The sequence below is a fragment of the Carassius auratus genome, chromosome 13 (assembly GCF_003368295.1).
Source record: "Carassius auratus strain Wakin chromosome 13, ASM336829v1, whole genome shotgun sequence".
NCBI classification, from domain to species: domain Eukaryota; kingdom Metazoa; phylum Chordata; class Actinopteri; order Cypriniformes; family Cyprinidae; genus Carassius; species Carassius auratus.
Window position 1 is genome coordinate 9,473,281 of NC_039255.1, and position 25,825 is coordinate 9,499,105.

At 37.1% G+C, this 25,825-nt stretch overlaps 1 protein-coding gene and 1 pseudogene across 2 annotated transcripts; one reads left to right on the forward strand and one right to left on the reverse strand.

Moving 5' to 3' along the window:
- Positions 1-469: 469 nt before the first annotated feature.
- Positions 470-5,117, reverse strand: LOC113112562 (PR domain zinc finger protein 8-like). 2 transcript variants are annotated; one of them, XM_026278251.1, is made up of 4 exons: positions 4,186-5,117; positions 3,599-3,831; positions 3,119-3,350; positions 470-2,557 (listed from the first exon to the last, which is right to left on the reverse strand). In XM_026278251.1, exons 2-4 carry the CDS (start codon positions 3,812-3,814, stop codon positions 1,506-1,508), a joined length of 1,500 nt encoding a protein of 499 aa, XP_026134036.1. In that variant the 5' UTR covers positions 3,815-3,831; positions 4,186-5,117; the 3' UTR covers positions 470-1,505. The 2 variants fall into 2 exon arrangements, with proteins under 2 accessions (XP_026134036.1, XP_026134037.1); XM_026278252.1 differs by having other exon boundaries at positions 4,182-5,117.
- LOC113113235 (anthrax toxin receptor 1-like) lies at positions 4,996-25,242 on the forward strand (annotated as a pseudogene).
- Positions 25,243-25,825: the final 583 nt, after the last annotated feature.

Below are 25,825 nucleotides of genomic sequence, written 5' to 3' on the forward strand. Positions count from 1 at the left end.
ATTTAAGCATAATTAAAGGGAGGCTTGCTTTAACAAAAAAGCAAACTAACTTTTTAGGAACTGTGCATGTGGCAAAGGTCAATGTGAACGCAACACCATTCTCACGTCACAACAGCTGCTTTGTGAGAGTCATGAGGCTTTAGGGATTTCAGAATTGCTTGAGAGTGCACTCTACCGGTCACTCAGTGTTAGTGCAGGCGAGTGTAATGTGTCACACCATTGTTTCAAAAAATTATTTTCATATTCTGATGCAAGAATTGTCAACCTCATTATTTTTAAAGAAAGTTCTCTCTGTAAATTATTATTTTAAATACAAACTGACACTTTATTTCCTAAACATACTTCTAAAAATGATTTAACAACTACATTGACTAGACAAAACAACTTTGAACTTCTATATTCATCTTAGTGTAACTGTTCTCTAAAGGAAAGTAGTTATTGATATGATTAATATTTTTGGATGGCTAAAATCAGAGGCAAACACCTGGGGAATATGTTCAAAATATTTAATGAAATACAGTGACTGTACTTATCTAAAAAGAAACGATAAATAAAACAACAGAACAAGCTATATTTAAATAAATACATCCCCCTTGTCGTTGTGCTGTTAAAATTTTTTAAAAGAAGTAGATCTGAAAAGAACATTGTAAAAAAAATTGTCATTATGAAGTGATGTATATTTCAAATATAAAATCTCTTTACAACGCACAGTTTATAATAGTTTTAGTCAGCTGTTAGCAAACCTAAAAATGCTGGAGCCTTTTATTCTACCGTTTATGTACTCATCCTGACATTTGAAAGGCACTGTTAAGTTGAAAATGACCAGGCAATTCAACAGTATTAGTCACAACTAAATGTCCTAGGTATAGCTATTTCTAAAGAGAAAGTTATTCATGTCTATAGCCACCTGGTGGCGATGTAGTCCTCGCCTGAATTGCACTCCCATAGCCCACCTTGCTGAAATGACTATGACCTTTGAAGAAAAAGACAATCTACCCAGCTAACAGAAAATGTTCTCAAAACATGCAGGCAAGCTTCTCTCCTACTCTCGTTTTTTCCTCCGAACCAGTAATGTAAATATAAAGTTCATACAACGTTATCTGGCATTTAGTAATGTTCTCAAAACATGAATGTCCGTTTTAGCTTGAATGTTTCTGAAATGTTTTAGCTGGACATGTCATCTAACTACTTGTTTTAGAACTTGTTTCAGAGAATTTTCACGTTTGAAATATGATAAAATAGAATGTTCCCTTATTGTTCGTATAACCAACGTCAGACATGTAAAAACTGGACGTTTCGAATAGTCAGAGAACACTAAGAAATAACATTTTCATAACTCAATGTTAACGTTAGAAAAACGGTCTTAGTACATATTTTTGTCAGCTAGATAGCTGCAAAGGTGTTATAAAGCTAAATCACAGTATCAATGCATTATTTATGGGCAATGCATTTTAAATAATTACTTCTGTAATGTACCTGGTTAAAATGCGATAGAGTTTTTCTTCTTAATTATGTGATGTCATGTGACGTGAAAGGTGGTGACGCTCTCGGAAGTACTCGTGACAGATGGGACAGGTGAGTTTCTCTTCTCTCCTCCGCCTCACCTGAGCCTCTGTGGCGAACTCTTTCTTATGATGTGACCGCATGTGAAACACCAAGTCAGAGGTCATTCGGAATGAGAGGTTGCATTTGGCGCACCAGTTCTGCACTGAAACACTCAGTGGTGTGAAAGTAGAGGGCAAAAGTGTCAAAGAAGAAGTAGACTGTAGCTGGCCACCTATAGCTCTGGTCCAATGCTCGGGCGGGTAATAAAATCCCCCTGTACCCAGAGGAGCGGACATCACTCCACCTGCATGAGCGCTTGGCAAGTCAGTATGAAACAGGTGCGAGGCCAATACATTTCTGTATCCTAGTGCAGGCTTTGATTTGAAAGAGTTTGAGATATTATCCGAATCTGGTGGTGAAGTATTCTGAACTTCAGTGATGGTGCGTTTGTTGGAGTCACAGAATGTGCTCTTCTGCTCTGAGTGCGCGTTCTTGGGTACAACAAATGAGAACGCGCTGCAGTCGGATTGCAGGCCTACTTCAGAAGCCATTCCATCCCGTGATGTCTGCTTGGGGTTTGGCTGTCCTGAGGGTTTTCTAACCTCGGTAAACGCACTGCTTTTACTTCTCTTTGACTCAATTGTTGATAAATTGTCTGATTCTGACAAATCCTGAAAAACTGGACCATCTTTGTTGATGTTGGCAGTGTTGCTGTAATTAGTGATGTTGGTTTTCTCCAATAACGCAGTTTTTTTGCTCTGGGGACTTAAGGAACCCTCCTGTTTTCTTTTCCTAGGTATGCCCATGTCTTCAGGAGAACCGTCCTTTTTGTGTTCTAGATCTCTTGCAATGTTGTGAAAATCTATGATTTTGCGCTGTCGCTTGACGTCTTGTTTCTGTTCATTGGTTGGTCTGATGATATCTACTTTTTCCTGTGCACATAAAAAACGACAGTGGGCAAGGAAAGGGTTTTCGTTCTTGAAGGCCTGGCCGCATCTCAAACATGTGTAGCCTGCGTATGAAGATACAAGCACTGTCAGACCACGATAATGATAATAATAATACTTAACAATAAAGCAACAATTCTTTTAAGCAACAAACTCATTTATTAGCCTACAAACAATCCATTTAAATATTACATTTGCACATTAAATACAAATGTAATGCATTTTAATCATTAATATCTGAACAAAACGTTCATTTTGTGTTGTTGCCAAATATTCATAAGGATCTAAAAGACCCTCTGTGTTCAGTGTTACGTGTCAGTAAAATGGCTTCCTGCATGCAGCTTTGCTCTGGTATAAAGAGCTTTTTTTTCTTTTTCTTTTTCTTTTTTTTTTAATAATAATAATTTACAAATAAATATTTTACAGCAAAATTGCTTGAAGGCTAATACCAAAGCACTTGTGCAAAAGTTTTGAAGAGCTGCAATTTAGACCCATTTTAATTTTACAGATATTTTAGTCACTGACCAATATATTTCTAACCAATATGAAGGTACAATATATCAAATTATTTGAGCATTAAATAATGATTTTATTCTTAAAATACAAGATTAGCAACCCATACTCACCATCTGTCAGTGCTTTTGTCTTTATGTCTTCGAACCCCAAAAGATGTGACAGCTCCTCATCGTACCAAACAAGCAGTTCCTCCCCTTGCTTCACATCTCGAATAGTCTGAAAGTGCAGCTGTCCTCCTTTCAAGTAGGCCTCAGTATTCTGGTCTTCTGCGCTCATTGCAGCCTGTACTAACCGCAGCCAAGGAACTACTAATGGAGAACCTTTCATAGCCTCAGGATCTATCTGTTGATTTCGGGACATATTTGACATTAGAAGAAATTACATTTTACAATAAAATAAGTAACAAGTGCTTGTTTTGCAGTATATAGTGTGTAACAAAGTATATGTCTGGATAACACGCGTTTCATTTAAAGGATGACAATTTCTGTAAATCTAGACAAATTCTGCAGTCTAAAATTAAAATCTAGGTGTAAAAATGTAAATGTGAGTATGCGCATGTTTGAATATGCAGTAAATACTAAATTACTCACCCGAAATACATGTGATTTATTCCGTTTGTCAGAAGACTTCAATGCAATGAAGGCTATAGTGTCATAAAAGGTATTATGAAGAACACAAGGTCCAAATGATGTACCAGCAGGTATATCCTGTGTAACTTGTACACTGGTGAAGAAATCCGCCACATGGTGATGGAGAAATTTGCTGTCATTAGTCCACAAGGAGCGAGGAAAAATACTCTGTTCCATGTTTTATTCCTGAAAATCTGGATTTAAGTGATGAAAAGCAAAAAAAAAAGTCAATACATGTTTTTCATACTTAAATTGGATTAATGGAGCAATTTGGATTTAAATATCCTAATGCTTTTGATCAGTATTCTTCTGAAACACTGGGACACTGGAAAAATATTGCATGTATTCAGTGATTCAGTCAGCTGGATTAAGCTGGATGTATTTCGCGAAATCGATGGATAATTCAGAACTTAACATTTTTTTCCTGTTATTTTACCTTTGGTTTGGTGTTCTGTAAATAGCTTTTAAATCTCCATAATCAGCATGCATTTTCGTATAAAATGTAATATCTCACACCATTAAATGCAGTAAGATTGCGACTTACTTACAGCAGGTTTGAGCTGAGGATGTTCAGGAGCAGGTGCACAATACAAGGAGCCGCGTTTTGCAGTTATCCGCTCGGAGAGCGCGCGTTCACGATCGTCTGTCTCCTGATCCTGACAGGCACTTATCCACGCCGAGGACGCGGAGCTTACGCGCCCCATTTCTCCCCAAACCCCCAGTCCCTCCCAGTTTGATTGGTGCTTCTCTGACTTTGCTGGAGTGTTAATTAAAATAGAGGGTAATCAACGACAGAAGTCAGAGACCGTTAGATTGGGAGGAGTACCACAAAAGACAGCGTCTCATTCTGTATGCACATTTAAAACGTATCTTAAACCCAGATACATAACAAGTAAAACATACCGATATAACTGTTCGATTTGGTGACGATTCTCCAATTATGGAAACTTTTATGTAATGTAGGATGACTTAAATGAAATAAATATTTTAATATTCAGTTGTGTCTCTTCAACCTGTTTCTGATTTTTTAAGTTTAGCTACTTTAGGGATTAGCCTATTTGATAATTTTATTTTTAGAAGAAACAAATACTATATACATTCAAAAAGGTTTCACTTTTCTCATTCTATAAAGCTTGAGTGATTCGAATAACAGGCTAATATCAAATAGAATGTAAGGATTTTCGTTGAAGCCAATATTCTCCCTCTCCCGGAAAGAGGACGTCTGAGGAGCTGTTGGCTGCCTGCTCGCCGTCCGGTGTGTGGTCGCTCCTCCAAACATCTCTCCTTGAGGAGGAGCTTTCTGTGTTTTGGAAGCATATAACTCTGACAAGACATTCAAATATCTTGATAAGGAATACATGTCATGGAAAAGAGTTGTTTTTCATTTTCTGCAGGAGTCACATGAAATGCAATTTTAGCCGTGTGCTTTTGGAGAGAATAAACTGATGAAATGGGTATGTTGCTGTGGGTATTTTAGTGTTTTTTATGCAGCTTCGTACTGGAAAAGCTGAGCTTTATTTTGAGGAAGAGAAGAGGTCTTGTCAAGGTGCTTTCGACTTATATTTTATCCTCGACAAGTAAGTGGCCTTCTTATTTATGGCATCTTATTTTCCTCACCGCGCATGGCTGCGCGACGCCTCTGACGCACGCGCGGCACAGCTATTATAACCACAGTCATTCGTTTAGACAGCTGGGTAACAGAATTGAATTGTTCCAAATGCTTTAATATGAAAACTATTCATTACCATTTTTAAACTGATAGTCATTTTAGCTATATTCTACCAGAAGACCCCTGGCAAAATATTGTGGGGAATATCTATGAAATATCTATTCCCAAAGGAGACCATGCAGCCAAAGGTGCATATGGCAGGAGGACATAAAATCTAGCAAAATTCCAGAGCCATATAAACAACGAACTATTCACTGTCTCTATTAACATGCAATGTGTTTATGGTTTTCCTGATGTGGATTCCTGAAGGTTTTTGTCTAATGTTAAATGGCTTTAGAAAGTGGCGGATACAAGGACAAGACTCTGCCTCGGGCGATGATTTAACAAGCATATTTTCTTTCACCTGGTGAAGTTCACATGCACATTTGCGCATCACAATCTCAGCCCTCTCAATCATACAAGAGCATGCACTACTCATACTCTTACTCGCCATACAAAATCCCGTTTCTAAAAAATAAGATGTCTCAAGATAAATAAAACTGCATACATTGCATTTTTTTCTTGCAACTTACAACTACAGTTGTTTACGTTTTTTTTTTTGTTTTTTTTTTTTTTTTTTTTTGCTGAATGCAAATAGTTATTCAGATTTAAATGTGTAATGAGGTCTTAGTGAGTGTAAGTGAACAGTAAGTGGCTGGTGGCATACTGCTAGTGCTCATAATTCTTTAGCCCCTTGAAGTTGTGAATACCCAAAAAAGCATTGTGAATACCCAAAAAAGTTTTTGTGGCCATCCGATTTTACTTAAATATGAAGTAAAAACTAGCATTGTCTTTAAAGTTTAGAGAATACTTTTGCTCATTTAGTGAAACTTGTTAAATTTGAAGGAATCCCGTTAAATAAGTAGGCTATATCAGAACAAAATTAACATAAATGAAAAAAATATATAGACATTTCTTCCAGCTACAACCTTTTTGTTACTGTGTTTGGAGTGCAAATGCATGCTACACTTCTGAATGCTTTTAGAGACCTAAGGGATTACATGCATCATCAGGCTTTTGCCACACTTCCACACTTTTAATGAGCTAAATGGTTCTGGCTGATTTTTCAAGGCCTTAAATGCCACTCAGTGAGTGAACCTACACTCATTGTAAATATCAGGCCATCGGTTCAGAGAGTTTTGGCAAGAAAAGCAGCTCCATTGCTTTTCAGAGAGAAAATACCTTCGATTATCAGTGGAACGAGAACTGGTTTTATGTCACTATATACGATTCTTTTTAATTTATGGCTTCTTTTAAAGTAAACGGAGCTAATGTTTCTTAACATAAAAGTATTATGAGTCAGTGGTTTGCTGAAGATAGATTTTAGTTCAGAGTAGCCTATAAGAGATAAAGCCAGGGTCAAGCTGCATTAAAGGAAACCAGCACAGTCTTGTTATTCTAGACTGCTGCACATTGTATTCAAGTTAATGACTTATTTCAGTGGCCCCAAAAAGTATTTAGACACTTTAGCCACACTTAAAATGTCTAGATGTAATTTCATTGTATAACAAAATATCAAATGTATGTGTCATCTGCAAACAAATTATGCTCGACTTTGCATTAACTACTTTATTTTTGCCGTTTTACTTTTTTAACCAGTTTGTCTTAAAGTGATTTGGATGCAGTACATGGAGTCAGTTCCAATTTAGTACACACCAGTAGTGTGTTTATGTGATGTATTTTTTTTTATTATTATTATTTTTTTTGCAATTGTGGGCCAAATGTCCATTTCGGAGCCACGGTATATCAATATATAACATTACAGGTTTGTTTAGAACTGACAAAAGATTAGTGTTGATTGCAGCTATTGTTCCTAGATCCACTTGTCCAGGTTTTTGTTTCCTGACTCCCTGTCAGAGATGGAGCTGTGAGCCTTTTTGGATGCTTATGTAGATGCCAGTTCTATTTTGGTCCCCAACCTGTTACACTCACCCATTACCATCTGTTCCCATTCAAATGGCTGTCTCCAGGAGGAAGGGGTGTTGCTCTCTGCTAGCAGGAGGCAGATTCATCTGGCACAAAGGCAATTAGTTTGTGTTGGGAATGCTTTGGGGGCTGTAATTAATTAGTGGCATGTGTGCATTTTATAGAGTACTCAATGACCTGCTACTCTCAGATAGTGTAAGAAAATTTGGTAATTGTTATGTAATTGTTTGTCTTTATTATATGTCAGAAAGCATCAAAAACCACTGGGCTGAAATTGACTCCTTTGTGGAGCATCTTGCAGAGAAAATGTATAAGGTAAAGTTGCTTTAGTTTTGATGTACTATTGTACATGCATATTGTGTTACCTTTAAGAAATAATGTGATTTCAATATTTGTTTTTTTTTTTAGAGCCCAATGTTGTGGGTGTCCTTCATTGTGTTCTCAACTTACGCAACAACAGTTATGAAACTCACAGAGAACAGGTATCACACACATCAGCATCCAAAGCAATGTTAATGTAGCAAAGAAATACACATATTGTTTGTTTGCATTTTAATAACTTTCCTCCATCTGTCATTCAGAAATTAAATTACGAAAGGCTTAAATATTTTGAAGAGAGAAATACCAGGAGGTGATACATATATGAATCTTGGACTGAAACAGGTATCTTTTTCTTATTGAATCAAAGGAGTAAATTTAAATCCATCACTGAATCATCTTCTAGTCTTCTGATTTACTACGGTTCGAATACTTGCATTAATGCTGTTTTAATTTGGTTGCAGAATGCAGTTACTCCTTTAAAACGTCTGTGTATATTGAGTACTAATCACTCAAACACCGATCTTCTAATCTTTTGATTCTACTATGGCTAAAATTCCTGCTGTAAACATCTGCTTTTAAACTGCAGCCAAATGAGCAGATATATCCTGGAAATTATGGTAAATGCCACTTTGAATTGCCATGCAATTCATTCACACTTCTGCTTTTGTTCTGCGAAAATCAAGCCTCAATGAGATGATATTTATTTCACAGGGACAGCCAGTGTGATCATAGCACTCACGGACGGGGAGTTAAATGACTCTCAGTTTGTCACAGCACAGCAAGATGCAAGTACACAAGCCAGTGATGTCACAACGGATGTGGCACGTTCTTTGGCAGATGTGTAATTGACACTGGCATTTGCTCAATAATAGAGCTGACTGTTTGGTGCCCATCTACTGTACCTTTGGGAGTTATCGTATACTGTGTGGGTGTAAAAGACTTCAACCAGACACAGGTAACTCAGCACTACTGCACAATAATTAGTTTTTGTGGCACCTCAGTATGTAACTATATTGTCTGTATTAGAGGTGTCTCTGTAAACGTTGTTTCTGTAAAAGTTACCACAAGACTCACCATGATAATGTTTTTGTAATCATTTGAAAATAAATGTAATTAACACCTTGATTCATTAAATCTGTCTGTTTTTAAAAGAATATTAGAGGACAGTGTGCAAACCATAACACATAAAAAGCTTGTCTGTGCTAATTGTGTGAAAGCCCTGAGCGGCCTAATAGAAGCTTGCCAGTTGCGCTCTCTCGCACTCACCAGAAAATGAAAATTGATAATGTCTGGGCAGAGCTAATCCGCCGGTTTGCATCACCAAGGAGACGGCGCTGTAAGTGCATTCTTGCGCAGTAAGTGCATGCTAATAAGGTCATGTCAAGCCACATCCATCCTCTCTGGCCTACACACCAGTGCTCAATGTGTCAGGCCTGTCTGCCGAGCAGCAGCCAATTAAACAAATGGGCATTTCACTGGTAAAGGCAGAGCGGAACTGCAGCGCAGATATTCTGCAGCACCTCGGCTAGACAACAGATCCGATGTGTCAAACTAGGCCAGGAAAAACCAGCCAGGCAAAAAAACAGCTCTCTAATTTCACTTGAGCATTTCTAACAATAAGTTCTCTGTCAACTTATGGGACATCAAACCCTGAAGCACAGAGAGGGAGAGAGAGGGGGCACGCAGTGACCAGTGGCAAAGATGGTGGTTAAAACAACATCCCTGCAGTTTGACCACACACTTATACTTTTGTGGCGTAGCACTAAGATATATTTTAGTTTACGAGTTTATTTAAATAACATTTATTAATATCATTGTCATTATTTGTATTAAATAAGTATCTTCATGTTGTTCCACACCGTATAGGTCTTTTTATGTGGAACATAAAAGAAGATATTCATTTAACTGTATTTGTCCATACGATAAAAAACAGTGGTGTCCAAAACAACAATAGACTGCACTGATTTGCACTGTAAGGACAAAAAAGCTACTAAAAAAAGTAATATTTTTTAATGTATTCTTTTGTGTTCTGCAAAAAGAAAAAAAATACTTTCAGAACAACATAAGGCTAAATCATTTACATTTTACAATAAACGATCCCTTTAACAATCATCTTGTATTATTTCTTTATTTTAAAACAACTAATCCAAAACAACACAGTTAATGACCCCAAGCCACTTAGCATGATTAATGAATATGATCCTTAAAGGAAACATAGCATGACAATGAATGTCATAATTAATTAAATATATTGTTGTGTAATTAAATCAATCCTTCAAGTAATGCACAGTGGAAATTACCATCAGCCATGTAGTATAGTCCTCTTAATATGGCAGTTTAGCCAAAGTTGCATTTGAAGCTTGGGACTTATTTTTGGTCTAATTTGATTGTGGTTAGTGTTTTGTTGTTTTAGTTGACTGATTTTGTTTGGTTTAGTGTCCATTAAAATGTTAAAACATATTGTTGTAATTAAATCAATCTGTGAAGTAATGCACTGTAGGAATTACTCATACATCCATAAGTGCATTATACTCCTCTAAATATTACAGTTTAGCTGAAGATTCATTTGAAGCATGGGACAGTCTGGTACAATTTTGGGTTACTTTTAGGCTAATCTGATTGTGGGTAGTGGTTTGGTTTGGTGTGGTTTGGTTTAGTGTGTTGTGAACGCAGTCTCAGCGATCAAACTGATGAGAAGTGACCAGCCCGTGCAGCCTGCTAACAGGCCATCACTCGCTGTTCTGTGAGGAGACCCAGCCATCAAACATGACAGCAATCGTTGCTTTGATTAACCTTTGTGATTCATCTGGACCCCATCCCCCAGTTAGGACAGTGATTGAAGTGTCCGTGCTCGGACGTGGCATCTCTGCTCTAAACAGCCCAAGCCATCAAGCTCTCAGGTGTGGATGGGAAGTGTCAGCTCTCCCGTGCAGCACAACGGGCGCAAGCAGTCAGCGTACCAGCCCCTGCCCACCATCTCGCTGCCAGCGCTGCCCGCTGCCAAGCCAGTGTTGACCTTTTTACCCCTGCGTTGTCCTGTCAGAACCCGGCACACCATGTCTGACAGTAACGAGAGAAGAAAAGGACATGGATGTTGATGCCTGGCTTCCAAAATTAAATGGAATTAGCCATTTCAGCTGTATGGACGTCACATTAGGCAGGCATGAGCAAGAGAGCTGGGCAAATTTAGACGCAGAGGTGGGGTGGAGAGGGGCTTCTGCATGGCAGACAGGATTAGTATAATTAGAGAGGAAATGACAGGTTAATTGGATCGGATGAGAGTGGAATTTGTTTTGGAAGATCCATGATGAGACGAGAGACAAGCTGAACATTTTTTTTTTTAATTTCCCCATGATCAGCCATTTCAATTCACCAGGTCTTATGTACATATACTGAAAGAAGGATCTTTAAAGTAAACTAACCTGTTTACATTGTTAATGCACACTCATGGCCTTATTGTGATGGATTTTTTGTTGCATGATGTTACTCCAAAGAATACATTTGTCTTTGTTATCCTGAAAGTTCGCATGAAATGAAAATTCAGATCTATTTTATAAATCTTGATCTTATTGTGAACAATTCACCTATGCATACGTTATTTATTTATTTATTTATTTTGAACCTAAAAATATCTTAAATGGATCTTCCAGTGACACAACAGACTTATCTATAGTGATGTGTGCCAGGCTTCTTCAGTCCATTAGTCTCTCTCTTTTTTTTTTTTTTTCCTAGATAATCACTTGTATATATGTCCCAGGATAAAACATCTGTTGCTACTTCCATTACATCACATTTTTATTAAAAATGTAATAAATCTTTCTCTGAAACAGCTTTACTTTTATGCTGTTGTCACTAAGGCCATGAGGGAAATCGGATAATCTGAACGGATATTAAAACAGGCATTATTTTGGCAATCTCATATTCAGAGTTGGCTCCTTCCTGGTTTCTAATGCCCACTTTTAACAATTCCTAATGAACAAAATCCATCCAAGCGTCGTCCCATATTTTTAGCATATTTGTTGATTTTCATTATTTCACGAAAGTAAATTAGTTGTGAATGGCAAATTACATTCATGATTTGAAGCTTCAAATGCTGGTTGTGATACAGAAGAAGAGAACTGAGACTTACCGTATGGTGTTATTTCTCAGAGCAGTGATATTCTCCTGACCTTTCCATACAACTGTCTCTCCCTGATGGCACACTATACAGAATGTTTCTCATCATGTGAACTTTACACACTTAAATGTTAAAGGCTTACAACCAGAACATTTTCTAAAGGTGAAGCAATATTTAGAGATGAACGGCAGAATAAGTACAAATCCACTCAAATCTCCCTCATATGCACACTGGTGTGTGCAGTGCCATAAGTATGGTCACATCCACTCTGCATCCTTTGACGCCCACTGAGACAGCTTCTAAGTGAGCGTGTTTTTCTCTCAAACATATGCTGCTTAGCAGCCGTCATAGGGTCTACATGATTGCCTGGGGGGTCTCAAAGGACGCCAGTGTTGTTGGCCACCAATGCTGCACCTCCAGCTACATGACTACTAGAGATTTGTGAACCTCTTCACTTTTATTATTAACACCACTGGAGCATATGAATTTCTCAGTTGAATTGAGTGTTCCTGAAAAGTTAAGAGTGTAAAAAAAAGAAAAGAAAACCTACATGAAACAAAGATCTAAAAAGCCAGCACAGCCTTATGTGGCCATTTTTCTCATACTTTAAAAATATTTAAATATAAAAAGTACATAAAAATGCAATTTAATCAAATTTTTGGTTACATTTCTTTTTCTGAGAGAAAAAAACAGGAATTTTACTGTGCAGCTATTTTTAAAATTATTACATTTTGGTTTGTGTTTCTCTTTCCAAGTGGTTGTGAGAGGAAATGGATTTTAGCATGCCAGAAACAACAATCAGGTCCTGTGCAGCTTTAGAGTGAATGATACAGCTACACTGAGTAAGTAACATTATTTTACAAACAGTATTTTTAATTCTGAATTCTTCTTTTAAGCTTTATTGAAAACACAAGAATAATGTGTGCAACATTACTTTATTATATACTACCATTATGTACTACCATTTCTTACCCTGAGAGTAGGTCTAAATGTTGATTATCAGTGAAAATGGATCTTATTCTTTTTCATGCAATTCATTTTTAAATGAAAGACCTGTCACTGCTGAAGATACACTCCTTCTTTGCCCTGCACCAATCATAAATGAGGCTGGAAAGTAAGTGCACTTTATCCTGCCATTTTATAGCTTAATGCATTGGTACCCTTGAAAAAATAGGGTCAATGCCATTTGGAATTATTCTTATCCGTCAATCTCCACGCTCCCTAACACATCGAGGCAACAGGCATGTGGTGTAAAAAGCCCAAGTTGAGTGTATAATTAGCCTCTCTGAGAGATTAGTCACCATGGGCTTGACCTGCGTGAAAAGTTCCCAGTGAGTGTCTATGTTAGCCCAGGGCACTGGTGGTTTTCTGTGCTGAGAGAGAAAAGAACAGACAGTGAATTACAGAGCCGCTCATATCCACATCAGCCAGAGCTGAGCCCCAGAGTCTCACTACAGGTTACTTACCAGGCCTTCTACAACAAATGAGCTGCTGGTGGCAGCTCATTTCCCTGCAAGCTCTCTGAATAATTATGTGTACCGCTGGCTGTAGACACCTTGAGGATTTCATCTGTCTTGTTCTTGTCAGGAAGATTCTTTGAGATGCCAATAAAGGAGCCTCTCATGGCACCTTAAGCAAAACAGGGCTGCTTTTCTACTCTTGGTCAGCCTACATCACTGCATACTGTATTGCCTTGCATTTGCTAATGTGACACAAAAGCAGTTGGTATATCAATATTCAGCACTTTCCATTCATACAAAACTTTTGATTAATTCATGCGTTCTTAGCAATATTTGTTATCGGATTTAATCAAAATGCTTAATTGTTGATTAATGATAATAATGCCCAAGAATATAGAATATATAATAATGCATATTATTTTTATTTATTACGCCTCACTAGAATACACCATCCAGCAGTCTGATATTTCTTAATATTATTAGTAAGAGTTCTTAATAATATAATTAATAGTAAATAATAGTATTATTTATATAGTATTATAGTAATTTTTTTGGTTGAAATGTTTGTAATTATCTGCTTTTGTCATTTTTTTCAGTTTATATTTATCAGTACATTTTTGTATTTACTTTAATTTTATTTATGTTTTTTTAATTGTAGGTTTTTGATATGTGTATATTATTTAATTAAAGCTTAATTTCAAATATTGGAGACCATTTTTAATTTTAGTTTTTAGTTAACATTAAAAAATATTTTATTATAGCAGCCAAAATTGGGAAAGGGAGAGTCTTGTATTAGTAAGATGATGTTTATTTTGCGATGACATGTCTGGATACCATCTTGTGGTATTAGAGTCTGATTTTGTGATTACTGAATTAATCAAAAGTCAAGCAGATGTGGTATGTATTCATATAAGGGAAAAACGGAGATGAAACATTCCATCATACTCGAGTTACAAGAGGGGTGGAATTATTCAGGCTAATTAGAGTCAATGGAGAATCACCTGAAATTAAAAAAGCCATCCTCTTATGCAAACTAGTGATTAAGTCAAGTGATGTCTGTATAATCTGATTGTAAGAAGACCATGTGAGTGATGTTCATTCATTTTTGAGGGGTTTAGAAAAGGTGATTTTGAGGAAAAGTTTGCCCTGTCCTTCTCCTCTGTATTCACATCTTGTGAGACGAAGCTGTCAGTGCTGTCACCTAAACGCATGGTGACTGAGTGGCCTCCTGAAGATGTGCTCTAAAAAGAGCCAGTCGCTCCCTGATTGATGGAAAATGAGATGGATCTGTCACTGGACCCCCCTCCACCCAACCCCCTGTTTTCCTGTTGTGCCCCCTTTCAGCCTATCCCCCATCCCGCCCAAAGAGTGGCACTGGAAGGGGTGTGCAGGACCGACAGAGAGGAGACGGGGCAATACCCCTTCAGTAACTTATTTTCAGCTCTGTCTTCTCCCCCATCAAAGCAGAAGAAGAGGGATCGCCTAAATCAAGAAAGCTGAGACTTTTCCGGCATACCAGCGCTCTGAATGCCCATGGTAGAGCCAGACATGGCAGCATCCCTGATGTTGGAAATAAAATTACATTTTTGAGAAAGTTGTCAGGGGAAATGGACACATTGTCAGTTTTGATGTCCACAAACATGTCTCATTGACTGTTATCCGTCACATGACAAACTCTGCTTTTTCATCTCTTTCTCATCTCCAGATGACAAATATGTTTCACCGAAGATTTTATCCATATTATAATACACATCACATTTTATTACTATTACATAGAACCAACATAATATTTCTTCTATAATATATATTTAAACTACCATTCAAAAGTTTGGGGTCAGTCAGTGTTATTTTATTAGCACTTTTATTCTCCAAGGATGCATTAAATTGATCCAAAGTTAGAGTAAAGACATGTACAGTATAACATTACAAATGAATTATATTTAATATATTTTATTTATATACTTTTAGAAATTTATGATAGAATAAGAAATGTAATAGGAATAAATTACATTTTTGAATATACTATATATTAAAAAATAAGGGCTTTTTAAGGGCCTTTTATTGGAAGAAAAATCTGAAAAGCAAGGAATTAAAGCAAAAGTCTCCATTTGATTCCCATTCAGTCTTATTTGTGACGTTGATAATCATTTGAAATACTTAACAGATCTCAGAATCAAACCACAAACCTTGTCTAATCATTTTGTCCAGTTTCTTTTGCCATGTTTTGGTATAAAAAAAAAACAGTTTAATCCTGACTCCACATTACAAATTTGAACAAGAAAATGCTTATAATGGCTTTAATAATAACCCCATCACAAGCTCACACATGTCCATCTGAGAAATGCAATGAATATGTCTTTTACAGCAGGGGTGATTGAAGTGTTTTTGTGTGTGTGTGTATTATAGGGTGATACGTCTGCATGTTAGCATGAATGAGGGTTTGTCCTATCAAGCTCAGTGCGTATCACCACTGCTGAATGTGTAAGTATATCTTTGTTCTTTTGTCAAGACCACTTCTGCCTGTAAAAATATGAATGGTGGATTGATGTGATAGTGATTCAGTGATTCAGAATGTCTTTTCAACGTGTCGTGGCCTCATGGTTAGAGGGTTGGACTCTCAATCGAAGGGTTGTGAGTTCTAGTCTCCGGCCGGACGGAATTGTGGGTGGGGGGAGTGCATGAACAGCTTTCTCTCCACCTTCAATACCACGACTTAGGTGCCCTTGAGCAAGGCATCGAACCCCCAACTGCTCCCCGGGCCGCAGCATAAATGGCTGCCCACTGCTCCAGGTGTGTACTCACAGTGTGTGTGTGTGTGTTCACTGCTCTGTGTGTGTGCATTTCGGATGGGTTAAATGCAGAGCACAAATTCTGAGTATGGGTCACCATACTTGGCTGAATGTCACTTCACTTTCACTTTCTTTTTCTCTTATGAGGTCTCCTCTGCTTTCCTTTCATCAGAAGTGCGCTTTTGCCATGTAAGTTCAAATCAGCAGTAAAAAAAAAGTTCCATCGTTTGGAGCAATCATTTGCCCTCTTCTTTAGTCTCCTTACCTGTTCATTTGTGTTATGCCAGCAAATACTCATGAAGATGTATATGTGTATGATGGAACGGTCCTGCTCCTCTCGTTACTGGCTGTTTTCCTATTGCTTGGTCTGGTGCTGATGTGGTGGTTCTGGCCTCTTTGCTATACAGTGGTACGTCTTAAAGATTGAAGCTGTAACATTTATAGTGGCCCCAAAAGTCATCTGGGCAAATAAAAATAACATTATACTGTACTGCTCTCAGCTTAGATAACATTCTTTCACTGGGAATTATTTTTCTTTCAGGTCAAGGAAGTGCCCCCACCCCCTCCCCATGAGTCTGTGAGTTGAACTCCCTCAAACCTCATTTGTTGTCAATGTTTGTGTATGTGTGTGTTTAGGCACAACCATCCAACCAAATGCACCATGGAAATTTAGAGCTGATATGAATCAGGGCACTGAGAAAACAGATAGCACATAATAAAAAATGAATAGCTCTTATAAGCTGAATCCAGCGTGTCCTAGAAATGGCATAATTCCTTGTAAACCACATTCCCTTACGCTGCCAATATCAGCAGCTAGCTAGGAGTGCAACTGCTTTGCAAAACTGTCCATCACCGTTTAAGGGGATTTTCTATGCCACGGCCGTGTAAATAAAGACAAGTGAGCAGTGAAAATGGACACAGCAGAGCCACAGGCTCAACTGTAGGATGACTGAATAGCAAAATTCTGGAAAAGGGGCTCATAATGATCCTCTTGTGTTTACTTTATTCCCAGAGGTCAAAGGCAAGCAGTCACTGAGGGTGATGGGAAATAAAAGAGCTTTGTGGAAAATGGCTTTAGAGCGTGCATCTGTGCTTCTTAACACTGAGAGCCAAAACAAGGCACTCTGTCTCTGAAGCTTCTCTTTGATTTGGAGGCACAATGTGGTTGCTACTTTCGCAGCTAACATTATTTGACTGTGTCTTTGTGTTTATTCTATCTTAGTAAACTAATTGGTTGAGTATGCTAAAAAGAAAAAGAGTGCTGTTTTCAACATTAATTTAAAGCATGGTTATTCTATGCTGATTATTACTAGTGTGATATTAGGTTTATGTAAGTTTCGTGCACTCAACAGGAACCTGATGATGAAGATGGCATGCCCAAAAAGAAATGGCCTACAGTAGATGCATCCTACTATGGAGGAAGAGGAGTCGGTGGAATCAAAAGAATGGAGGTGATGCATTTTTATGTACACAGTGTGTCTGTTTTGACTTTATATTGGGTGTCTTGATCATAGGTTAACCTGGGCTGCAGTGGGATGAAGACCACAAATGACGAATGATTTCATGAACCCTCAAGACACCAGAACACATCACTGTGACCTTAAATGGTCCCTGTCTGCCTGGTGCCAAAATTAGATCATGTGACATCACAAGACAAGCTGACGCCTGTAGATTTACTCCTGTAATTTCCAAAGGTAGCAATACTAAACATGTGCATTATTGATGTTTGTAAAATAAGCACACTCTTTGCACAGTTCCAGTGCCAATTACTTGTCAAGTGCACTACTTAAAGACACTAGTGTTAATGCAAGCTTGTGTGAAGTGTGTTTTGCTCTGTTGGTCTCTGGATCATTGAAACATGCAGGCCTTTCCACTGCACCAAGAAAAAGCTCTATATATGTATAGCCACACTAACACAGCTCCTTAATAATATTTTCATGATGAAACAACCATTTTTCCATAGTCTTAGTGGGTTTTAAGTTGACTGTGTTCCCGTGTATTTAGGTGCATTGGGGGAACAAGGGCTCCACGAAGGAAGGAGCTAAACTGGAGAAGCCAAAGAATGCTGTAATGAAAATGCCTGAGGATGAATATGAGCCTTATGAACCTAACCTCAGAAATGTCTATGACCATCATAGAAAGTGGTACAGTCCTTTTCAGGTATATGAGTTTTTATTTCCATAGAAATGCATCTGTATTCACTAAATTTGCTCTGTAATATCAGTAGAAAGAAACACTATAATAGTCCAAAATGTTTTAATGGTTTTATTTAAATAGATAAACTGGATGCTTTGTGGGCACTTTTCTGTCGAGGATACGACCAGGTGTCACTCATGAGACCTCAGCCCAGAGATCAGGTACAATGACCATTCAAGCTATAGATATTCCAATACAGACGAATAATTCTCTACAGAATAGAGACCAGATGCATAATTGTGTTTGAATATCATAGATAACATTTCCATTTTTCATAGTGCCTTACATAATACATACAGCAATGATGAGCATAAGAAACTTATTTCTGATTAAATATGATTCAGCTGTAAGTAAATATGAATATTTGATCCATAGTTTGTGGTTTCTGTGTAAATCTGTGCTCATTGGGTGCTGCTTTAGAAGGAGGAGAGGCAGATCACTTGTTTTTGGAATACAGCTGTTATGACTTTCCCGTTCTTTTTAAGCATGCTCAGTAGTCAGGACAGGAAAAAACAGTTGAATTGTGCTGCTTTTAATTCCTCCTCACATGGAGCAGCGGTGTGGCTGAGCACAGTCTTATTCTCTTGTGCCTTTTGTAAGAGACGTCCCTCAGTGTCTGCGCCCTGCTCTCTGCACCCTGCATTATTCCATTAGCACAAGCTGTGTCATGGCAACACATCTGTGTGTCTATGAAAGGCATCTTTCATTTGGGCTGCAGTGTCCCAGGCGGTACAGTATGATCCCATTGACACGGGACCAATCTGATTTACTTTGGTTTAATTCTTCATGGCTCCATAATAGGCTGCTTGTCACTGGAGGAACTACTAGTGTCCAGCTACTCAATGTATTTTGCATGAGCTTTAGAAGGTTCTGGTAAAGGCAGCAGACTCTGTAAAGAACTGGGTTTGGGTGGAAACAGCTGTGCTATTCAGAAAGATTTGGGGTGTAGTTGTGTGTTTCATGCCCACCTGCAGCACAATGCCTAGACACAAACAACTCGCTGTGCCCAAACAAGACTTCTGCTCAGCTATAAATGGCCTAATCTCTATATTAGTCCTTCTTAACCATCTTTTCATTCTTTGATGATCACTCTCATCTCTTTCTTTGCATTTCCAAGGCTTATGTGATTTGTTAGGGTTTTGAAGAGTTCAAAGATGGACTGCAACTAAACAGACTATCATATTTCTTGCTTAGCATCACTGTATCGATAGTTCATTGATTAGTTCATTGTAAGTACACTATAGCACAGGGGTGTTTCCTCCGAGCAGGCAAAACATTGGATAAGAAAAAAAAAGTTTAGTACAAAACTAAAACAATCCAAATATTACAAAATATGACATTAAAAGGTTATTAGTGAGTAATCAGCTTGGTGGAATTTAAAGTAAGTCTCTGTGTCTGACCAGTATTTACTGAGCTTTGATGACTGATGATCTGAGGAAAAAAAAAGTTTCCGAACTTAACTGAAGTCATCAAATAAAATATTATTTTTTTTTCTGATAGTGTAAGTTATCTTTATTTAATCTTAATTTGACTTGGTTTGAAAAAAAGGGTGACTTTTGCCTCCCAGAACACTGCTATAGGAACTGTATAAAAAATTAAAATAAAATAAATAAAGAATTCTGAAAAAAACCGCATGGTAATATTTTGTAAGGGCAATGGCAACAGTAAACCGAATGAGTAATATGAATGAGTACGGGTCAAACTTTTTACCCATAGGCCTTAGTGCATGCATTTGTGATGCAGAGGTGGCAGCCTTGTTTTATTGCTCACTAGTAGTTCTGTAAAGAAAGAAGCCATTGTTGTTGAAAGTCTTTGTCTGGCCAGTTTACAATCTTCACCTCAAATGCTCAGTATCTTCCCCTTCACGTCTGAGTGCCATCTGCATTTCACACAAAGAAACGCTGTGGAATAGAGAGTGTTTTTGTTTTGTGTTTCCTAATGACCCACAGAGATGTAAAAGTTTTGACTAGAAAGGCTCTGGTTAACAGAAGAAGAGGCTTTTTAACATAATTTATGAGTCTAGGTGACATCCTCTGATTGTCAAGGGATTCCCTTCTCATGTGGGTTTGTGTTAGACCAATGCATAACATGACATGGGGCCCATTCGGCACGTACTGTTTTATTGTGATAGGCTATTGTCAGATTTTGGTGATTGATTCACATCTGTCTGGCTGTAAGGCAAAACCATTATTTTGCCAGACAATTTGGCAAGCAGCACAGCAACAGGCCGGCACAAGTGTGAGCATATGGGCCGGATGAGAATGGAGACTCATGAATACTGTGCAGATGTGGGTGTGGGGAAGAGTAATCTGTCCACATGGTGTTTTAACTGCTGTGGATGGACACCAGCAGGTTACAAGATTCTACAGGCTTTACATCAGGGGTCTCAAACACAAATTACCTGGGGGCCACTAGCAAGGTAGTGCTATCTACCAGGGTCCCATTGAACATTGCAACCAGTACAGGTGTTTAACAACCATTGAAACATGCATTCATTTATAATTATTTATTTTTTATTGCTAAATGTTTTATGTAATATATATATATATATATATATATATATATATATATATATATATATATATATATATATATATATATATATATATATATATATATATATATTTATATAGTATTCTTATTTTATGTATTATTATTAATAAATAAAATTTCTGTACTCTCTTTCTCTCACACACACACATATATGACTAATACATGTGTAAACTGTGTTTATTATTTTAATAAATAATTTAACATTTATATAATTGTTTAATTTTAAAATATGTATGTGTATGAGAATATTTTTATTTATATTTATACTAGCTATTTTTTGTGTGTTTATATTATGGCAATCCTCAACAGAAACAAACCTAAAACAACCATACAGAAGGTGATAATCTGTGACAAGTGCTCTCTATATGAGAGGTGCTTGGAGGGGAGGGGCTTAAAAATTAGAGGGCTTGGTGCGGTCAACCAAAATGGAAAGTTGTTTAAGAGTCAGAACAAGTTTTTATTGAAAAAAAAAAAAAAACTAATTAATAATAACAATAGGCTATGGCCGCAAGGTGTATTTATAACGTAAATGTAGTGTTTAATATGTGCAAGCAATATGTTGACTCAAACCCATGACAAATATCCAAGTTTTCAGTGCCTCTGTTTACTGTTATGTGATGATTGAACATCTGAACAGAAAGATAAATGACTTGACAGCTTTGCCTGGCAATCTTATATCTGTATAAACCATCCCAACTCAGTCAGACAACATTATTAGAAAACAGATGCATGTGACATGTAGACCTCTCTGTATGTCTGTTTATGCAGATCATTCCTGCATAATCAGTGAACTAACACCACCCTTATTACTATAATACAATAAAAGTAATATCTAATCCCACCCTCAGTCCTCTCAGACCCTTGAACAAAACGGAGGTAATCTCTCCTGTGATAATTAAGCTAGTGTTCTTTAAACTGTCCATCTGTTTGTCTGATATGTGCTCAAGCAGCATGTCAGACTGACTCCCCCCTTAACGGCTCTCCTTTCCACTCGAGTGAAAGTCATTTAAATGAAGTTCAGCAAGATCAGAGTTGGACACAAATTAGTTCCCGCTGAGCTTATTTTGTTGAAGGTGATAGTAACAATTGCTGTGGTTCTAGAGATTGATTAGTAATGGCTGCCATGCTAGCTAATATTTGTGTGTTTATCATTTATTCATTTATTGTTATTATTATTATTTTTTTTTTTATTAAATTATAGTTATATCTGTATTACAATTATTTACACTACAATTCAAAAGTTTGGGGTTGGTATTTTTTTTATTTTAAGAAATTAATACTCTTGTTCAGCAAGAACGCATTAAATTGATCAAATGTGACAGCATTTGCAAGACATTTCATATATCACAAAATATTTCTATTTAAGATAAATATTGCTCTACTGAACTTTCTATTTATCAAAGAAACCATGGTTTCCAAAAAAATATAAAACAAAGCAACTATTTTCAACTTCGATAATAATATGAAATCTCTTGAGCACAAAATCAGCATATTAAAATGATTTCTGAAGAATCATGTGACACTGAAGCCTTGGGCAATGGCTGCTGAAAATATAACTTTGTCATCATAGGATTGAAAACAGTCATACCAAATTGTAATAATATTTCGCAATATTGATGTTTTACTGTATTTTTAAACAACTAAATACAGCCTTGGTGAGCAGGAGATTTCTAAAAATAAAATAAAATATTTACTTACATTAATAGAAAATATCCAAGAGCAATATTAGTATTTAAAAATGTTAAAGATGTCATTTGAACCTGAACATTTGTTTTATAAAATGATGCAATGACGTGCTGTTTAAAAGTTCAAGCAGTTTTTTATTGCTTCAATTTCTAAATGTTTGTTTGTTTATTTATTTATTTATTTTTGTAGCCAAGTATACTGTGTTTGAAAAACATTGAGAGCTTTGCCTCCATTTAAGCACTTGCATATGAATACATTACTTTCTTTAAGTCCTGACAAAAGTGGGTGTTGCAGTGGATTCCTGCATCATCCAGAGTTTCATTTTTTGCACCTAATGAAGCATAAAGTGAGTTTTGAATGGCTTTGGTCAGTCTGCCCCTAAGTTTGAACGCTCTCTGACGATTCTTCCTGAATGATCAGCCTTGCTTACAACAATGAATCACTTCATCTTGAAGAATGTACGTTTTCTCAGAGTCCAGCCTCTTGTTCCAACACCGTTTTCACAAATAGCTATTCTTCCTTGAGCGCAGTGCTGCAACTCTTCAACCCCACCCCCATGATTTTAGGGACAGAATTGCAGTTGACAGCTGAGTTTCTGGATGTCTGAAGTGCTGTGGGTTCATCTCCTGGGCATTTCGATCGAAAGCTAGCAAGGGAATGCAACCTAGGATCAGCTGTACCGAGCTTTTGTTTTTGAATCCCACGCATTTCACAGTGAATATGTCACCTCTGGGGTTGAAAATACAACCTGTCCATACAAAGTATGTAAAGACCATAAGTTATGTTTTATCCCCATAAGTTAAAACTGTTGAAGCAATGTAGTTTCAACTTTGAACTGACAGTGATCCCACCATCTGTTTCCACAGGGGCGATGCATCAATTTTACCCGGGTGAAAGCAGAGGAGCCAAGGTCACCGCCACGCAGCAACTGTCCACTTCCACCTCCGCCGCCCCCTCCAGACCATCATCCACTCATGTGACCTCCGCCCAAAAGACCACCATCCCGGGGACCCTCCATCAACCACTCACCCCCAGGACCTCCACCAGCCCAGACAACCCCAGGTCCCCCCGACCCCCTCCTTCATGACCCCTGCCCTGGAAACAGGCATTGACAACAATGGAGGCCCTTCACAGCTACCCTAAAAGCTCAGTCTTAATTCAAATTGGTGATATTTGCCAAAGCCGCTGGTTTCCCACAGTTTCAGATTGATGCGTTTGTTTATTTGGAGTAAAGATTTGGAGTTTTTATTGTAAATACAGGCACTGAAAGAGGAACTGCAGTAATGCATGAAATTATTAGACATGCAAATGAATCATTTTTAAGGCACTTAAGAGCACTGAATGTTGACTCTGGGTATTTGTATATCAGATTTAGCATGTTGTTAATGTTTCAGTTTGTTATGTATAATATACATTATGCCCTGTTTTAATTTGTATCATAATATTAATTGGTCACATCTTTAAAAGGAAACTCAGATGTGCTGTGACTGCAGGGCAGTACAAACCACTAATTTATTAATAAGCCTTGGGTTCCTGGTAGGCACTTGAATATAAAATGACAGGGTGTCCATCACTGATACAGGTCACTCATCATTATATTTTATGTAATATATTTTGTGTTTTACTTTATGGATCATGGTAATTAATAGTAGTCCTACACAGCAAGAAAACATTAATGTAATAAATATTATGTTCATGGGTTGGACTCTAGGTGTTCACATGCCTTCGTGAAATTTTTATAAAAGCCCATTGTCTAAATGTCATATATATATATATAATTTTTTTTTTTGACAAATCTAAAAACTTTTCAAAATCTTACGAATGCAGCTGAGAAAGCAACATGGATTCTCTAGCATAAACACATAAAAATAATATTTTTCTTTGACGAAGCCATCCTTAAAAAATGGGTCAATTTTCTTAAGATTGCATCATCTTTTTCCTTTGGACAATCTGCATGATTGCTGACGTTGTTGTGTATCATTGCTCAGTTTTTCTAGGACACATTGTAGTGCCCTAGTGTGAAAGTAACAAAACTGCTTATGATATGAATATTCTTGAAAAACAACATCCATACTAACGCTTAGACAAAATCCATAGAGATAATGACTTATAATGTAGGAGGTGCATGTTGTAGCATTATTTCCTGCCTCCCTTTATCTCCACTCATGGCCTCGTGGTTAACCTCATTCCGCTCTGAACAAGGATTTAAAACTCAGCAGGAGCTCGATTCACATCATGTAAAGTGACATGATTCATATGGTCTGATGACTGCAGCTCCTTTGGCTGGGTGCACTGAACACTCATGAGAAACATCACTGTGTTTACTGGCTACAAAACCTGGAGCCCTGTGGCAGCACTGGAGATGTTCCCTTTACAGGCTCTGACAGCCACACATTATAACTAATATCCTTCTGCCTGTTTTAAAAATGCATGTGCACATTCTGACCCAATTGATGTCATATGACTATATAACTTTTTTTTTTTTGTTTGATGAAAAAAAGTTTAAACATATGCAGAATTATTTTCTGCTGCTTTACCTTTTCTTGATGAATCTCTTGTGAGAGGCTCTATTGCCTCTCATGATCTAATGTGTAAATACGATTTATGCATTGGCATAATTTTACATTTTATAATTACTATACTGAATCCCTTTATCTACCTTTATCTACTATTTCATACAATAATATTTACAAACACTGTACACACATTTTTACAAGTTAAATAAAAAGTTAGATTTTGTCCTAAATATTTATTTTAAATAACGGTTAGATAGTGTAAGTAAATAAAAACAAATTGTATTGTAAATATGAGTAATTTATGATATATGTTTAAAAATTAAACAAATGTAATAAAAAAAAATGGTTGAAATTTGCAAATAACGGAGGTTCAGAATGAATTTCACCTCATTGACGTCCCAGTGTTCTCACTTTGAAGTGAAACAGTGCCCTCTGTTGGCCAAAATTACTGCAGCACATCAGACAGGATTCAGTCTTCGATTTAATAATTCATTACGGTTCTGACATTTTAATAGCAATTAAATGCAGACAGGTTTTTTACATTAAATTAAACGTCAAAGTTTCTTTAGAAATTGAATTTGGCAGAACATTTGAAAATCACCAAACAATTAAGTTTTATTATCTATATAACCTTAGCAGACTGATGTCCTTTTATGACTAAAAAGTGAGTGGAAGCAGAATTTCCATTTTTCAGTCAAGGTTGTTTTTTTTAATGACAGAACAAAAATGAATACAGAATCTTAAGGGGACATAAAACATGACAATCATTTCCGGTGATCTGTCCCTTTAATAATAAACCTTTGTCATGTATTGTTAATGAAAGATAGCGCTCAAAATCAGCTGAAGCCAGTAGACGCCACCATAAACTGAGTCTGTATCACTCCATTCTCACTGAGACCGTCAGGGAAAATCCAGC

Excerpts from the sequence above, each read along its gene's own strand:
- LOC113112562 (XM_026278251.1), bottom strand. The coding sequence starts at position 3,814 with ATGGAACAGAGTATTTTTCCTCGCTCCTTGTGGACTAATGACAGCAAA. Across the intron at positions 3,351-3,598 it reads ATAAATCACATGTATTTCGG|ATAGATCCTGAGGCTATGAA; the intron begins GTGAGTAATTTA and ends CGAAATCAACAG. Across the intron at positions 2,558-3,118 it reads GACAAAAGCACTGACAGATG|GCTACACATGTTTGAGATGC; the intron begins GTGAGTATGGGT and ends CTTCATACGCAG.